The sequence below is a fragment of the Barbus barbus genome (genome assembly GCF_936440315.1).
Source record: "Barbus barbus genome assembly, chromosome: 29".
Taxonomy (NCBI): domain Eukaryota; kingdom Metazoa; phylum Chordata; class Actinopteri; order Cypriniformes; family Cyprinidae; genus Barbus; species Barbus barbus.
Window position 1 is genome coordinate 29,951,096 of NC_136757.1, and position 18,951 is coordinate 29,970,046.

Consider the following 18,951-nt stretch of genomic DNA (forward strand, 5'->3'; position numbering starts at 1 on the left):
TCACTCCCTCCGTATGTCAGAGTAAAACAGGGAATTCAACACTTGGACTTGCAAAAACTAATTTTGTTTCCAGTGCAAATATCTAAACATTCTTAAATCAAGACGCATTTACTTGGGAAGCAAAATGGCTTAAGATATTAAGGGTCAGATTTACTAAACAGGGCAAATTAGTGTTAGAGCGCAGATGGGAGGGAAAATTCTGCGTGTGATTTACTAATAATGCTCACATTAAAGAACACAGATGCAGCAGATCATTTCCATAATGACCAGCGCAATCTACCACCTGCTTTAAGACATGCTTTCTTTGGGCGTTAAATAACGGCACAAATATCAGTAATCTGATGAACGCAAACGTTAGTAAATCGCGTTGTGTGATTCATTTTAATAATCTCCTCCTATACATTTTGTGTCTGAAAGGGAAACTCCTACAAATGCATATTCAATAAGATCAGGCGCAAAAATAACTGTCTACGCCTTTTCAGCGCTAATTCTTCACTGCGCGTCTTTATTAATCCTGACAGTACTATTTCAACGACTTTAAAAGACGGTTTGCGCTGGTGCAAGCTGTTAGTAAATCTGGCCCTATGTCTTGTTTTTCTGAAAAATGTATCAAAATTAGACAAATTTATGATTAAAACAAGAAAAAAAATTACCAATTGGTTTGGAAAAATAATAATCTTTCCCTTTTTAATTAATTTTGTTTCTGACCCCACTGAAAAATATATTTTTTGTTCCTGTTTTAAGCATAAGCTCACTTACTTTTGTTGTTTTTATTCAGTAAACAAGACTTAATATCATAAATTATTTAGCTTCTCAAGATTTCAGTATTATTAAATATTTGCACTGGAAAACAAGACAAAAATACTAGTTAGAAAATCATTTTTTGCATTGCATGATCTTCCTTGAACTGAATTGATTGGATTAATGACTATTGAATTCTTTCTATAATTGGTGAATTTTGTAACATAAACACTGTTATTTTTCTTTGAAGCTGCTTTGCAACAATCTTAGCGATTATAGCGATTATAGAAATAAATGTGCCTTGATTGGAGCGCAGACTTTAGAAACTGTACGTTATGTTTCAGGTCATTAACTTCTCCTCACAAACGATTGCTGGGTTTATTGCGATGGTGGGAATCCTGTCCATCGTAGCACAGGTACAGACCTTGAGCTCCAGATGCTCTTTTATGAGCTGATCTATGGCTAATGCTGGCAAAATGAGTCTGAATGTGCACGGGATAATTTTGAGCTTCGGGCAAAAAATTACAATTTTGGTCGAATTTGATGGTTTTCACAAAAACAAGTTCATTAAGCTCCCCTCGTCTAGCGATCCCAATGCTCCAAATAATAATTAAACATATGAAGTGAAGTGAAGTGACATTCAGCCAAGTATGGTGACCCATACTCGGAATTCGTGCTCTGCATTTAACCCATCCAACGTGCACACACACACACACACAGCAGTGAACACACACACACATACACACACAGCAGTGAACACACACACACATACACACACAGCAGTGAACACACACACACAGACACACACACAGCAGTGAACACATATACACACACACACAGCAGTGAACACACACACACACACACAGCAGTGAACACACACACACACACAGCAGTGAACACACACACACACAGACACACACACAGCAGTGAACACATACACACACACACACACACACACACACACACACAGCAGTGAACACACACACACACACACACAGCAGTGAACACACACACACAAACAGCAGTGAACACACACACACACACAGCAGTGAACACACACACACACACAGCAGTGAACACACACACACCGTGAACACACACCCGGAGCAGTGGGCATTTATGCTGCGGCGCCCGGGGAGCAGTTGGGGGTTCGGTGTCTTGCTCAAGGGCACCTCAGTCGTGGTATTGAGGGTGGAGAGAGCGCTGGACATTCCCTCCCCCCACCTACAATCCCTGCCGGCCCGATACTCAAACCTGCAACCTTTGGATTACGAGTCCGACTCTCTAACCATTAGGCCACGACTTCCCCCTAAAGACTTCCCCCTAAAGATAATCATCTTTATTTGTATGTTTTGTGATTCTCATCTGAAGCGCACACTATACACAGATTTACAGCAGGCTAAATATATTTAAGTGTTCACGCAAACATAATCTGTCATGTCTTAAGTGAACGCTTGGGGAAAAACATCGGATGTGTGACATTATATTAGATCCGTCTGTCACATTAATGTTAATCTAACAATAAAAGAAAAGGAATCACTCGCTGCTCTTGATTGAACTGCTTTTGTAGTTTTAATAATCTATTCATTTTTAATGAACACACTTAAGTGTGTTTTTATATTTTACTATTTGTTTTTCTTACTTGAATGCTTATGTTTGATGTAAAATAAAAAAAGTAGGTTGTTTCTTATATTTGTTTATTTTTTGCATTGTAAAAAGTAAAGTAAAGTCGTGACGTATTGTCAAGTATGGTGACCCATACTCGAAATTGGTGCTCTGCGTTTAACCCATCCAAGTGCACACACACAGCAGTGAGTAGTGAACAAATGCACACACACACACACACACACACACACACACACACACACCGTGAACACACACCCGGAGCAGTGGGCAGCATTTATGCTGCAGCGCCCGGGGAGCAGTTGGGGGTTCGGTGTCTTGCTCAAGGGCACCTCAGTCGTGGTATTGAGGGTGGAGAGAGCGCTGGACATTCACTCCCCCCACCTACAATCCCTGCCGGCCCGGGACTCGAACCCGCAACCTTTGGATTACAAGTCTGACTCTCTAACCATTAGGCCACGACTTCCCCCACGACTTCCATTGGTTCTTATAACAACAAAGACACAATAGAAAATATCTATATTGTGATTCTGAATGATGATTATTAAGAAAAGAAGTGGTGAAAGATGTAATGTTGCTGGTGATTTTGCTTTGGAACCTTCAGGAAACTTTAAATCAGTTTTTGTCTAAATGTACAGCTGGAGCTCAGTTATTTTGATTCCAACAAATCATGCATCATTCTGAAGGGCTTTCAATAGAGAATGATAAAAATAACTCATTTTTGCTCATTGTGACTCATTTTGCCAGAACAGGTCACATATACAGTTGGTTTTGCATCCTTCATGATTATTTGTCCGTGCAGACGTTACTGTTAAGCGTTCTGATGAAGAAGATTGGGAATAAAAGCACAGTGCTGCTGGGACTCGGGTTTCAGTTGTTCCAGCTGGCCTGGTACGGCTTCGGGTCTGAAGCATGGTGAGAATCTGCCACTGATTGTAATGGAGAGGGAGCAGTGCTGTGATTGGTGTGAGTAACTGTGTGTTTTTTGATGATAGGATGATATGGGCGGCCGGTGCCGTCGCTGCCATGTCCAGCATCACCTTTCCAGCCGTGAGCGCGCTGGTGTCTCGCTGCACGGATCACGACCAGCAGGGTGAGAGAGCATGCTCATCAACACTGCACTAAATCACATTCTCAATCAGTTTTCCAGTGCATATATCTAAACATTCATAAATGCATGATGCATTAAAATATATGCATGAAAATGGGGTGAATTTATGATTAAAACCAGAACAAATATCAGTCTGTGGGGTCCGAAGAATACATTTTGCAGTTGTGGTTGCTGAATAAATGCATGCTAACTTTGTGTTGCAATACAAAAATCTTAATTGCTGTTGTTTTAATATAAAAAGCATGAACATAATTTGGAATTGTTGGAGTTAATTTTAGGAATTTCACTGGGTCAGCCTTTGAGAGAAGCTTATAGTTGTACCAGTTTTCATAATATACACTGCAAAAAATGATTTTCTTAGTATTTTTGTCTTGTTTTGTAGTATTAATATCTAAAAATTCTTGAATCAAGATGAATTTACTGTACAAGTAAAATGACTTAAGATAATATGTCTTGTTGTCGTTAAGAAAAAAATCTAAATTTTGTTAGTTTTTAAAACAAGTAAAATATCTGCCAATGGAGTAAGAAAAATAATCTTAATTCAAAATCTAAACAAGATATTTTTTCTTGTTTTAAGAGTATTTTTCTTACTCCATTGGCAGATATTTCTGCTTGTTTTAAGCAAAAAAATTTATTTGTTTTAGAAAACATGTAAAAATGTAAATATGTAAAAAGACATTTGCAAAATGACAATAGTGATTAATAATTTTGCACAAAAATCTGGAAAAAATATACTGCAAAAAATAACTTTCGTACTTGAGAAACCAAATGATTTAAGTCTTGTTTTCTGAAAAATGTATAAAAATTTGAAATTGAAACAAGAAAAAAATATCTACCAATGAGGAAATAGAAATAATTTTAATTCAAAGGGAAACCGAGATTGTTTTGCCCTATTAGCAGATATTCTTTCTTAATTTGAAGAAAAAAGTCAGTTTTGATACATTTTTCAAAGCAATATAATATTGCATCTCCAGTAAATAGATCTTGTTATAAGGACATTTGGATATATATATTATAAGGGTATATATTTGTAAAGGAAAACAAAAATGACCAAAATACTGAATAAGAAAATAATTTTTTGCAGTGTAGGATTTATTTATTTATTTATGTCCAACAAAACAGATGCATATCTGTTTTCCAGTCATGCACACAAATATGTTTTTCATTATTTCCTGTAAAATGTATTTGGTTATTTTTCTCATGATATTGCAGGATTGATTGTATGTGTCTGTCGTGTTTAGGAGCCGTTCAGGGCATGATCACAGGGATCCGAGGTCTGTGTAACGGACTTGGCCCGGCTCTGTTCGGATTCATTTTCTTCCTCTTCAATGTGGAACTGAAGGAGATGAGCCCCGATGATCTGAACCCTGTCTCACCCGACACTGAAGAGGTACAAGAGTCTCTGAACGTAATCGCTCTGTTTGTGTTTGTTTCTGCGTCTGTCTCAGCGTTCCTACACGGTTTGGAAAAGTATGAAATTTGAAGTATTTTCCAGGTCCGGAAAAGTATGGAAAAATAATTCAGAGTATGGAAAATATGTTTCTCCAGTATTGTGCCCCTATTTAGTTTGTTTTTCACAATAGAATATTAAGTATTTAATGAAAATAAATTTACTGTACGAGACGTCAAAGTCCAAATACGATTAAATGAATTCAAGATGCACTTCTTCATTATGCAAAATGCAGGTTAAAAGCATTTTGGGTTTCTTCTTACAATATTCTTAGCACCATATTACATAGCCTCAAGGACTTAAAAATAAAATAAGTACAGACTTTTATGTGCGCATGAGAAATCATTTAACTTCTCATATAGGACAATGCACACTGAGTTTTTGATTGTTTTTCAGAAGCGTGTGATTCCTGGTCCTCCCTTCCTCTTTGGTGCTTGTACGGTTCTTCTGGCTCTGCTGGTGGCGGTTTTCATCCCGGCTCAACACGCTCCGGCGGTGAAGACCTGTAGCACGCTTGTGATGACCGAGTCTGCGAGCCGCGTCACGGAGAGCGGATCAGTTCCTGTGAGCGACGAAGACAACGAGCCTCTTTTACAGGACAGCAGTTTATAAACCCAACACACTGCAAAACATATTCTCTTACTCAGTGTTTCTGTCTGGTTTTCTAGAATAAATATCTAAACATTCCTGAATCAAGATGCATTTACTGGACAAGTGAAATGATTTAAGATATTATGTCTTGTTTTCTTAAAAAAATAAAATAAAAAATCAAATTGTTTTAGTTTTTAAAACAAGCAAAAATATCTGCCAATGGGGCAAGAAAAATTATCTTGTTTAGCCTTTGAATTAAGATCATTTTTCTTACTCCATTGGCAGATATTTTTACTGGTTTTAAAAACTAAAAAAAATTAATTTTTTTTTTTTTTTTTTTTTTTTTTTTTTTTTAAGAAAACAAGACATAATATCTTAAATCATGTTACTTGTCCAGTAAATGCATCTTGATTCAAGAATGTTTAGATATTTATTCTAGAAAACAAGACAGAAATACTGAGTAAGATAATTTTTTTTGCAGTGCGGGAATCTCCTCCGGTTTGGGTTTTATTTCAGTGTGTCTGAAAAAGCTTTTTATTGAATGTCTAAATTTCTGTCTTTTTTATTTTATTTTTTTAATCCTTCGGTCTTTGAAAGAGAATGTGCCTTCTCCATATTTTGGCGGACACTGCAAATAAATCAAGTTCTTCCCTAGTATTTTTGTCTTGTTTTCCAGTACGAATATCTACACATTCTTAAATCAAGACACATTTACTCAGATATCAAGTCTTACTTACTGAGAAATTCATGCTTAAAGCAAGAAAAAAAAAAAAGATTTTGATGCATTTTCAGAAAATAATATCTTTAGTCATTGTGTTTCTCAAGGAAATGCGTCTAAATCTTTAGACGTTTGTACTGGAAAACAAGACAAAAATGATTTTTGCAGTGTAGTTGATGTGCTGCCGTGTATTTGAATGTAAACTGTAGTAGTCCTTTATTATATTACTGATGAACTTTAACCTCTGATCTAAACTTGTACAGACTGCAGTAATAATAAAGTCCTAGTGGCAAAGTTAGTTAAGAGCATTTAAACATGCATCGCACATACAGCCAGAGCGCAGCGTCTTTTATCAATAAACGGCACGAAACAGACAGAATCATTGTCTTTAGATCAAGTGCAGCTTTGATAGGTGAATTATTATGAAGAAAATGTATTTAATCTGTAACTCATTTATGAGCACCAGCTACTCAACACAGAGCTGCTACCTCACAATTACACACAGATTTAAGGAGCATAGTTCAGCAAAAAATTAAAATGTACTGAACATGTGTTCACCCTCAGGATGATCTGAGATCAGGATGAGTTTGTTTCTTCATCAGGTTTGTATAAATGTGTCTCTGCATCAGTGTCTCAGCAATGGATGCTCTGCAGTGAATGGGTGCCGTCAGAATGAGAGTCCAAACAGCTGATAAAAACATCACAATAATCCACACCACTCCAGTCCATCAGTTAACATCTGGAGAACATGTTCAGCACATTTTAATATTTGGCTGAATTATTCCTGTAAGGCATTTTTAATGTTTCTGAGTTGCCAATGTCCTGATATCATTTCCAGAGGACCGAATCAATTATTATTTTTTTTTTATATAAAGCAGCTTTACAGATTTTTCATTGCTTGCTAACAGAGCAGACTCTTACTGACTTTTATGTTATGTTATATACTTGAAAAAAGTCTTCTTTTTGCATGCTAAAAGCAGAGTAAAACTTATTTTGGTTTCCTTACACATCACGACTCTGTTATCAGCAGATTATCTGATTTATTACATTTCATCATGTGACACACTGCAGCAATAACAGCCTGAATCTGTGACGATTTCTGCTTTATCGCACGTTTGATGTATTTAAGCAGCACAGAGTGGAGGAAATGTTTCAATTGCCAATTCTGGAGACCTGATTATGATGCATACTTGAAAATGATGTCAAAGCAGAAGTGTAGATGTGACTATTTATGCAATCGGTGCTGTAGATCAATGCACACTGACTCCAGAAGATCTTAGCCCCACTAAAGTCATTTTAGGTGTTTTTTCAATGAACTGCACTTTGTTTTTTAATGATGTTTCGGCTCTAGGTGCCATTCTTCATGTCTATGCAGCCATTCCTTGAAGACTGGTTTATGCCTTCTGATGAGATTTTATTGATGCATTCGATGCACATTAAGCATTCGTTTGTTATTCATTGTTATTCATTGATCGATGTTTCAATAAACCTCTTCATATTCCAGGACTGTATTTATATTTTTTCCCATTGACAGAGAAATGCAAGTGTTTGCATGTCATATTTATGGCTGAAGGCAAAATAGGAAATCGGAATTTTGATTTATTTAATTACAATAAATTAAAACGACACTCTTATAAAACACTGACTTGCAGACAGAAAAATTAATTATCAGCATGCTGTGAAACGTTTGGTCACATCAAACAAGCTAAACGATGGAAATCTTCACAGAAAACCAAATCAAAATGGTTTGGGATCAGATTTGAACTAGTTTCAACAAGTACGAATGATAAATGCAGTCAAAAAGGAAAATATGAACTTCAAGCCTACTAACTCCCAGCTGTTAAATAATAATAAACGCTGCTACAGAAGAAACCCAAACCCTGTAGATACTAACAGCTTATCATCCAGTGTAACCTGCTTTTCAGTTTTAATTGAACTGGGAATGAGAAAACTAATGAATAGACTGCAATGGAAGCACACTGATATCAGTCTCATTCTGAAGCAGATGATTGTGTCATATTTCCAGTCATCTGTTCTACAGCAGGCAGCTGAGTGAGACTTTAGTGGTGTATGGCGGCTGAGTGGCTGAAAAACAGGAACATTTAGTTAAAGCTTAACATCTGCAAATGATGCACTGTTTCCATAAGTGTTTAAAGTGCTGTATGATGTTATCATTGTGTACTGAATCATGCACTGAAAAAATGGCTTTGCATTTCCTTTGAAACTGCTAGTAAATTTCACTAATAATTAGAAAAGAAACGGCAAGTAACACATTGAATTAAACATGCAATTTTCAAGTAGAAAGACTCAAATAGTATGTTCTTGTAATATTTAATCCAATAATCTGTTTTATTTCATAACTTAAGAAAATCTGCATGTTTGGGCACAATTATAGAATTGGCTCCTTTTCAATTCATAAAATAGTTTTTTTTTGTTTTTGACCAAATATAATTTTTAAAATAATAAATTATAATTAGTTCGTTTTTGCTTCCTTAATTCGTATTTAATTTAAATTCATGGATTTATCCTCATTTTCACCTCTGTCTTGAGTCTGGATGTACGTCTTCATGAACTCCTTGTCACGCTCGTCCTGAGCTTCTGCATCTGTGTTCATCTCGTTCATCGTCAGTGTTTATTGGATTGTCATATAATCGGATTAATCTGAAACAGAGAGACAGTAGATCAGCGCTTTATGGAGTGTTTTCAGGGGTTTGGACAGACAGCATGCAGCTGCTCATGTTTCATACTCAGATTCTAAATATAAAACACAGGATGAGATGCGTACTGCTCTTATGCCCTTCATATCCATTGTAATACATATTACTGTACATACTCATCACATCTGTAGGCGCTTTTGAACAGCGATATGAAGAGCCCCTAATGGGACATGATGATAAAAAAAAATTAAGAGATGGAGGAAAAATTCAACGCAAGTTCAATGTAAGTCAACGCAAAGTTTCTCAAAGGAACGTAATACTTTTGAGAAAGAACGTAAATGTTTTACTAGTGAACACAAAGTTTGCGAATCCACTCAAAACAACTCAATCTTGCTGAAAAAACCAACTTTGCTCTCAGAAATGACACAAACAGTCAAAAACACACACACTACAACAGTCTTACACACTGATGAGATCAATTCAACACTATACTACAAAAACTGGTAGTTGTTTGTATTAAAAAAAATAAAAAAAAACTTTTCACATGATGAACACAACAAATGTATGCATTTGCATGTGTTTTATTCCTTAATTTAATGTACTGTAGAGTACAGTACAATACAGCAAACAACAAGAAAAATAATTATTCTGCCCCAGCATCCCGTCTTTAGTCTGGGACAGGCCAGAGAACCTCGTCAACATCACATGCCCTGGCCAGGCAGCGGGGGTAAGATCATCTTGCATGCCTGATCCAACCCTGGCACACATCAACTGAAATATCTGAGACTTCTTGCCCTTCCTTTTTCTCTTCCATGTTGTCATCGTCTTCCTCTTCCTCAATATGTAAAATGCACCAGATTTAGCCAACACTGGCTAATTTTCATCCGTAGTCCCTTTTGGCAGGTTGGTGTTAAGGACAGGAAGAAAATATAAAGAAAATATTAATACACCTAATTAAGAACAAGAAAATATGAGAGCAGAAGAAAAAAAAAAAATAAATTACAGACTACCATACCATATCCATAAATCACTATAAGTGATCATAATTTTGATGGGTCAATAACCATATTTTCAACTTTTTCGAGAAACCACAGTGTCCTGTTAAATGTTTTAATTCTTTCAGCTCTACCGGGAGTCTATTCCACTCATGTGTTCCTCTAAAAGCAAAAGATAATTGACCAAAGGTAGTTCTTCTTAATGGCACATTACAATCACCTCTAATACCGTCACATGTATATCGTCCTGTTATCTGATCTATGTAATCCTTAAAAACAGGTGGAGCAAAACCATTTAAGAGCTTAAAAATAAGTACCAAATCAGCAAATGTTCCCAACTCAAAATAGAAAACTTAGTTAATATGCTACATTTGTTACGGAAGAAACAGAGGAAGCGTTCCGATCCATCTGCAGATCTTTATTCATACACATGGTCAAAACACAGGCAGGGTCGAATAACAGCAAACGGGTATGGCATGGGCAAGACTCATGAGTAAACCTAAAACAAGCGTGGGTCTTCGATCGGCAAACAGGATCCAGGGAGCAAAACAAGAGAGACAATCCTTAAACACGAGCAATGGTTCATGCAGGAGCAAACAGAATCCAAACGGCAACACAAAAGAGCAATCCAAAATAAACAGGCAATAATCAAAACACAGGTAACCCAAGCAGGGAACTAGACTGAGACTAGAAAAATAAGCAAAGACTAACGACCAGGCACCGTAGTGTAGCTGCATGAAGACAACGACAATGCTAACAATACTCGGCAGTGAGAAAGAGGACGTCCATAGCTTATGTAGCATGTTGAATTGAAATCAGGAATCAGTGCATTCAGCTGTGTGTGTAATCAGTGCATTCAGCTATGTGTGTGTAATTAGTGCATTCAGCTGTGTGTGTAATCAGTGCATTCAGCTGTGTGTGTGTAATCAGTGCATTCAGCTATGTGTGTGTAATCAGTGCATTCAGCTGTGTGTGTAATCAGTGCATTCAGCTGTGTGTGTGTAATCAGTGCATTCAGCTGTGTGTGTGTAATCAGTGCATTCAGCTGTGTGTGTGTAATCAGTGCATTCAGCTGTGTGTGTGTAATCAGTGCATTCAGCTGTGTGTGTAATCAGTGCATTCAGCTATGTGTGTGTAATCAGTGCATTCAGCTGTGTGTGTAATCAGTGCATTCAGCTGTGTGTGTGTAATCAGTGCATTCAGCTGTGTGTGTAATCAGTGCATTCAGCTGTGTGTGTAATCAGTGCATTCAGCTGTGTGTGTGTAATCAGTGCATTCAGCTATGTGTGTGTAATTAGTGCATTCAGCTGTGTGTGTAATCAGTGCATTCAGCTGTGTGTGTGTAATCAGTGCATTCAGCTATGTGTGTGTAATCAGTGCATTCAGCTGTGTGTGTAATCAGTGCATTCAGCTGTGTGTGTGTAATCAGTGCATTCAGCTATGTGTGTGTAATCAGTGCATTCAGCTGTGTGTGTGTAATCAGTGCATTCAGCTGTGTGTGTGTAATCAGTGCATTCAGCTGTGTGTGTAATCAGTGCATTCAGCTGTGTGTGTGTAATCAGTGCATTCAGCTGTGTGTGTGTAATCAGTGCATTCAGCTATGTGTGTGTAATCAGTGCATTCAGCTATGTGTGTGTAATCAGTGCATTCAGCTGTGTGTGTAATCAGTGCATTCAGCTGTGTGTGTAATCAGTGCATTCAGCTGTGTGTGTAATCAGTGCATTCAGCTGTGTGTGTAATCAGTGCATTCAGCTGTGTGTGTGTAATCAGTGCATTCAGCTGTGTGTGTAATCAGTGCATTCAGCTGTGTGTGTGTAATCAGTGCATTCAGCTGTGTGTGTAATCAGTGCATTCAGCTGTGTGTGTAATCAGTGCATTCAGCTGTGTGTGTAATCAGTGCATTCAGCTGTGTGTGTGTAATCAGTGCATTCAGCTGTGTGTGTAATCAGTGCATTCAGCTGTGTGTGTAATCAGTGCATTCAGCTGTGTGTGTGTAATCAGTGCATTCAGCTGTGTGTGTGTAATCAGTGCATTCAGCTGTGTGTGTAATCAGTGCATTCAGCTGTGTGTGTAATCAGTGCATTCAGCTGTGTGTGTGTAATCAGTGCATTCAGCTGTGTGTGTGTAATCAGTGCATTCAGCTGTGTGTGTAATCAGTGCATTCAGCTGTGTGTGTGTAATCAGTGCATTCAGCTGTGTGTGTAATCAGTGCATTCAGCTGTGTGTGTAATCAGTGCATTCAGCTGTGTGTGTGTAATCAGTGCATTCAGCTGTGTGTGTGTAATCAGTGCATTCAGCTGTGTGTGTGTAATCAGTGCATTCAGCTGTGTGTGTGTAATCAGTGCATTCAGCTGTGTGTGTAATCAGTGCATTCAGCTGTGTGTGTGTAATCAGTGCATTCAGCCGTGTGTGTAATCAGTGCATTCAGCCGTGTGTGTAGTCAGTGCATTCAGCTGTGTGTGTGTAATCAGTGCATTCAGCTGTGTGTGTAATCAGTGCAATGGATGATGGGAACTGTAGTCCGGGGTGAAGTGCATCAGTTAGTGTAGTGCAAGAGTCCATGTGGTAAGCGGGTGACCTCTGGTGGTGAGTGAACGAAATTTCATAGACCGGATTCGTGACATCAATGTTGAAAACTGTTTGTTTTTTTATCCAAGACAATTCTTTATGAGTTTTTAAAAAACAGTATCTAATCCATATTTATCTTTATCTGTTGATTTTTTTTTAAGATAACTAATTATTCTATCAAATTCTATCAAAAGGTTGAACAAGTAGTTTTGAGAACTTAATTTCTGATCTGAGAAATGCAGAAAACAAGACATAATATCTTAAGTCATTTTACTTGTACAGTAAATTCATCTTAATTCAAGAATGTTTAGATATTTATACTAGAAAACAAGACAGAAATACTGAGAATCATTTTTTGCCGTGTACTTCTGACTGCTCCATCTCTGATGATTGTGCGAATGTAGTTTACAATCAGTGATAAAAAAAAAAAAACTTTAAATTAGATATTATATTTTTGTTTGATATCGACAGCTGTTTGGGGATCTAAACTGAATTCAGAATCCTTTTTTTTGTCTTTGGAGCAACCCATTTTCAAGATTTGATCCAATCCGATGACCAAAATCAGATTACTTTTGAGCAACTGGCCCCGGAGTTTATTTCCAGTCCTGATCAAACACAGCTGTTAGGTGTGTTTGTGTGTTTAGTTTCAGGTCAGAACAGAACAGTCCTGCTCTAGATTCTGCTCCTCATCCTCACTTGACCAGAGCACTTTTACTGATCCGCTCTTCCTCCTTCTTCTGTCGCTGCTTGTGTTTCCTCCCATAGATCTCGGATCAGTGAGAGCTCATACACGGGAATGTCAACGCCGATCCGCTCTGCTTTCATGATGGGAACCAATACTGAGGAACAGACAAACCGTATGTGAACCAAACACACAGCAACATCCTCATGCACCGCAAAAAAATCATTCTCTTACTCAGTGTTTCTGTCTTGTTTTCTAGTATAAATATCTAAACATTCTTGAATCAAGATGCATTTACTATACAAGTAACATGACTTAAGATATTAGTCTTGTTTTCTAAAAAGAAAATAAACATTTTGTTAGTTTTTCCTTAAAGCAAGCAAAAATATCTGCCAATGGGGCAAGAATAATAATCTTGTTTAGTTTTTAAATTAAGATTTTTTTTCTGACCCCATTGGCAGATATTTTTGCTTGTTTTAAGGAAAAACTAACAAAAATTGTAATATTTTTTTGAAAACAAAACTCAATATCTTAAATATTTTTTCTTGTCCAGTAAATGCAACTTGATTCAAGAATGTTTAGATATTTATACTAGAAAACAAGACAAAAATACTAAGAAAATAATTTTTTGCAGTGTGTGCAGCAGCTGATATACTCCGATTTCTGTCTTGTTTTCTAGTATAAATATCTAAACATTCTTAAATCAACATGCATTTACTTGAGAAGCAAAATTTGTCAAGATATGAAGGTTTGTTTTCTAAAAAATATAGCAAAATTAAATGAGTTTATGCTTAAAACAAAAACAAAAATCTGCCAATGTGGTCAGAAAAATATAATTTTGAAAAATATTTCAAAATGTACAAAAAATATATTTCAAATACATATTTATTGAAATGTGTGTTCTACCAATATATTTGTTGACCATTTTTTGTATATTTTAGAAAATATAATATATATATATATATATATATATATATATATATATATATATATATATATATATATATATATATATATATTAAAAAAGCATTTAAAAATATATTTAGCTCTTCATATATTTCAGGCCACGAAATAGATCACGTCACATTTGAAGAAAAATCAGCAAAGAACATACTTTACAATGATGGATGGATAGATATATATGTCATTGAGCTTCAGTGTTTACAACATATATTTTTAAAATATACTTCGGCCAGAAAAAAAAAAATATATATATTCTGTATGGTTGCCCAGTTGGCAAACTATTTTTCTTTTTTTGAATATAAATTTTCATAATATTGATTTTTTTTTTTTTTTTTTTTTTTTTTTTATCTCAAGTCATTTTGCATCTCAAGTAAATGTATCTTGACTTAAAATTGTTTCAATATTTGTCATTGGAAACCAGACAGAAATGTATGAAATGCAGTGAATTCAGCCTAAAGTTGCATCCCATTATAAGCATTTTTTACAATGAACCCATCATAGACACTTTACATTATTTTTGCTTCATATGATACTCAGAAAGCTGTAAAGATGCAGCAGTCTGTGTCTATGTCAGAGAATCACAGTCACCTGCACCTTCATTAGCCAGATCCCAATCACCTGAGTACTGATTCCCCGCACCTGTCACCGGCTAATGAACAGCACTATATCCACTCACCACAAGCACTCCTTCCTCGTCCGGTCTACCGTTCACTACCCGAACCTAGCCTGACTTCTAACCTTGTCTTACTTACCTGCAGACCTCCCGATAACCCCCGCTCCAAGTCTCCACCGCTCCTGGTCTCCACCGCTCCTGTTCTCCACCGCCCCTGGAACTTCCTTGTCCTGGTCCTCCCCGCGGCAGTGCGCACCGCCGACTTCCCTTCCTGGATCCTGTCCCCGCTCCTCCGCTCAGCACTCACCCTTGCACCTATCCTAATAAAACCCTGTATTGACTTTACTCCTCCGTGTCTCCTAGTCTGTTCGTGACAGAAGACCGGACCAAGTACAGCAACGCGTGTCATGGAGTCCCGGCCACCCACGGCCGTCGACACGCTGGAGGAGTTGGTCAATACTCTCCGGGCCTCCCTTCTTCCGCCACCTGTCCCACCACCTGCCTCTGAGAGTCCCGTGGCCGTTCCGTCCAAGTACGCGGGTGATGCGGCGGGGTGTGGCGGATTCCTGCTGCAAGTATCCCTGTATATCGCGGCACAACCCCGTAAGTTCACCACCGAGAGATCGAAGGTGGCTTTTCTTACCTCCCTCCTGTCCGGCAAGGCGTTGCTATGGGCGCAGGCGATCTGGGACGCGCAGAGCACCATCATCAACTCCCACGAAGCGTTCACCAGCCACTTCAAGGAGGTCTTCGGAGTCGCCGCGGGACGCATCTCTGTGCAGGATCGTCTTCTTCGCCTGCGCCAAGGAGAGGCGTCCGTGGATGACTACACCTTGGAGTTTCGCACTCTAGCGGCCACAAGCGGCTGGAACGAAGCAGCTTTACTGAGTGCCTACCGCCTCGGCTTGAATCCCCGCCTGCGCGCCCAGATGGCCATCTACGATGACAGTGTTGGACTAGAAACCTTCATGCAACGCGCCTCTCGCATCTCTCAACGCCTCGCCGCCTGCCTCGAGGATGAATCCGCCTCCCCGTCAGCTTCACCCACTGCCAGCTCCCCAGTACCCGAACCCATGCTCGTAGACACCGCCCGCCTCTCCCGCACGGAACGTGCGCGCCGCCTCGCGGCCAACCTATGCCTCTACTGTGCGAAACCAGGACACTTCATCCGGGAATGCCCCGTTCGACCTCCACGCCCCGCGGTGAGTACCCTTCAAATTGAACCAGATATTTCTTCATTATCGCTGATGCCAGTACAACTCCTCACCCCAGACTCCTCGCTTACAGTCTCCGCCCTGGTCGACTCGGGCTCCTCGGGGAACTTCATTTCCCAAGCCCTACTAACCCACCTCAATCTCCCCCGGAGGCGGCAACCCCAGGAGCTCCGAGTCGAGACCATCCAGGGAAAGCCGCTGGGGCGTGGTAGAGTGAGGTATCGCTCTCCTCCCGTGACACTCAGGGTCGGCTGTCTACACGAGGAGTCCATCACCTTCCTGGTACTGGAGGGGCCCACGGTGGATATCATCCTGGGACGCCCATGGCTCAATCTCCATTCTCCAGTAGTCAGATGGGATCCATGCGAAGTCACTCGCTGGAGCGAGTTCTGTTCCCAGTCCTGCCTGCAGTCAGTACAGAGGATCCCTACGAACCCTGCCCCCCTGACAGTCTGTTCCACTCTAGTAGAAAGTCCTGAGCCCCAGGTGAAGTGTACTGTCCCATCTGACTACCAGGCGTTCCAGGATGTATTCAGCAAACAGGCAGCCACTCGCCTACCACCGCACCGGCCATGGGACTGTGCCATTGACCTGCTGCCTGGAGCAAAACTGCCTAAGGGTAAGATCTACCCCCTGTCCATCCCGGAGCGCAAGGCAATGGAGGAGTACATCCAGGAGGCTCTTCAACAAGGCTTTATCCGGCAGTCAACATCCCCCGCCGCCTCGAGCTTCTTCTTCGTGGGCAAAAAGGACGGAGGCTTGAGGCCCTGTATAGATTACCGCACACTCAACGAGCAGACAGTCAAACTCCCGTACCCGCTTCCCCTGGTCCCGGCCGCCCTCGAGGAACTCCGTGGGGCCCGCATCTTCTCCAAGTTGGACCTGCGAAGCGCGTACAACCTCGTGAGGATAAGGGCGGGCGATGAGTGGAAGACGGCGTTCCACACTCCATCTGGGCACTACGAGTACCGGGTTATGCCGTACGGCCTCTCCAACTCACCGTCCGTCTTTCAAGGCTTCATGAACGAGGTGTTCCGGGAGTTCCTCCACCAATTCGTGATCGTCTACATCGACGATATCCTGATTTACTCCCGGAACCTGGCCGAACATCGCCACCACGTTGAGCAGGTCCTCCAGCGGCTCAGAGAGCACCGGCTCTACCTTAAACTGGAGAAGTGCGAGTTCCATCGCTCCACGGTACAGTTCCTCGGCTATACCATCAGTCCCGAAGGAATCCAGATGGACCAGGGGAAGGTCCAAGCGATCCTGGACTGGCCCCTGCCACAGACGGTCAAGGAGCTACAGCGCTTTTTGGGCTTCGCCAACTTTTACAGACGTTTCATCTGTCAATTCAGTCGACTGTCGTCACCCCTCACCTCCATGCTCCGTGGTAAGCCCAAGTCTCTGTCCTGGAGCCCCGAAGCCCACGAAGCGTTCCAAAAGCTCAAGGAAGCCTTCAGCACGGCCCCTATCCTACGCCACCCGGATCCCCAGCTCCCCTTCGTCGTGGAAGTCGACGCCTCCACCACAGGAGTCGGGGCCGTGCTGTCCCAACACCACGACGAGCCTCCCAGCCTCCATCCTTGCGCTTACTTCTCGCGGAAGCTGTCCCCTGCGGAGGTAAACTACGACATTGGCAATCGAGAGCTGCTGGCCATCAAACTAGCCTTGGAGGAGTGGCGTCACTGGCTGGAGGGAGCCGCCTGCCCCTTCACTGTCATCACGGACCATAAAAACCTCCAGTATCTAAGAGATGCCAAACGCTTAAACCCCCGTCAAGCACGCTGGGCCCTCTTCTTCACTCGGTTCTCCTTCACTATCACCTACCGCCCCGGAATCCGCAACACCAAGGCCGATGCTCTCTCCCGCTTGCATGCCCCAGAAACACCCACAGACCCCGAGCCTATTCTCCCTCCAGCCCTCATAGTCAGCCCCATCCAGTGGACACTTAACGACAACATCCGTGACGCCACTCTCACCGAACCCGCCCCGCAGGGAGGCCCAGAAGGGAAAATTTATGTGCCCCGCTCCCAACGCCTCACCCTTCTGGGCTCAGCTCACGAAGTACCGGGCTCTGGACACCCAGGCAGCCAGCGAACCCTCTCACTCCTCCAAGCTCGGTACTGGTGGCCTGGTATGACCGCGGATGTCATCAGGTACGTCCGAGGGTGCTCAGTCTGTGCCATGTCCCAGTCTCCTCGCCATCTGCCCGCAGGCAAACTGGTTCCCCTGCCCATTCCCCAGAGGCCCTGGTCCCATCTCGGTGTGGACTTCGTCACCGACCTCCCTGAGTCTGAGGGCCACACCTGTGTCCTAGTTGTGGTTGACCGCTTCTCCAAGGCCTGCAAACTCATCCCCCTCAGGGGCTTGCCCACGGCATTGGAGACCGCCGAATGCCTATTCCACCATGTGTTCCGCAATTTCGGCCTACCGGAAGACATCGTGTCGGACCGTGGCCCTCAGTTCGTGTCCCGGGTCTGGAGATCCTTCTTCCGCCTCTTGGGAATCACTGTCAGCCTGTCCTCGGGCTATCACCCCCAAACCAACGGCCAGACTGAGCGTAAGATCCAGGAGCTCGGACGCTACCTCCGGTCATACTGCTCCCCCGATCAGCACAGCTGGAGCCGTTTTCTCCCCTGGGCCGAGTATGCACAGAACTCCCTTCGTCAATCCACCACCGGCCTCACCCCGTTCCAGTGCATGCTCGGCTACCAACCCCCACTATTCCCCTGGACGGAGGAACCCGCAGAAGTTCCAGCTGTGGACCACTGGTTCCGCGAGAGTGAGAGGGTTTGGGACTCAGCCCACATCCATCTCCAGCGGGCAGTGCGGAGACATAAACGCTTTGCGGACATTCGGAGATCCGAACCCCCCCAATACCAGCCAGGAGATCGGGTCTGGCTGTCGACCAAGGATATCCGTCTCCGCCTGCCCTGCAAGAAGCTGAGTCCCCGCTTCATTGGTCCATTTAAGATCCAGAGGCAGGTGAACGACGTCACCTATGAGCTTCAGCTCCCCCCCAGGT

The 18,951-nt window shown here is 41.5% G+C and overlaps 1 protein-coding gene across 1 annotated transcript in view; it reads left to right on the top strand.

The window, feature by feature from the left end:
- LOC306849562 (hippocampus abundant transcript 1 protein-like) overlaps positions 1 to 7,736 on the top strand; it is a 12,780-nt gene extending 5,044 nt beyond the window's left edge. The window contains exons 8-12 of the mRNA XM_079384695.1: positions 1,086 to 1,157; positions 3,167 to 3,279; positions 3,360 to 3,457; positions 4,717 to 4,865; positions 5,322 to 7,736. Coding sequence (XP_079240821.1) covers positions 1,086 to 1,157; positions 3,167 to 3,279; positions 3,360 to 3,457; positions 4,717 to 4,865; positions 5,322 to 5,537 — 648 coding nt within the window. The 3' untranslated portion in view covers positions 5,538 to 7,736. The remainder of the gene's footprint in view (positions 1 to 1,085; positions 1,158 to 3,166; positions 3,280 to 3,359; positions 3,458 to 4,716; positions 4,866 to 5,321) is intronic.
- Positions 7,737 to 18,951: the final 11,215 nt, after the last annotated feature.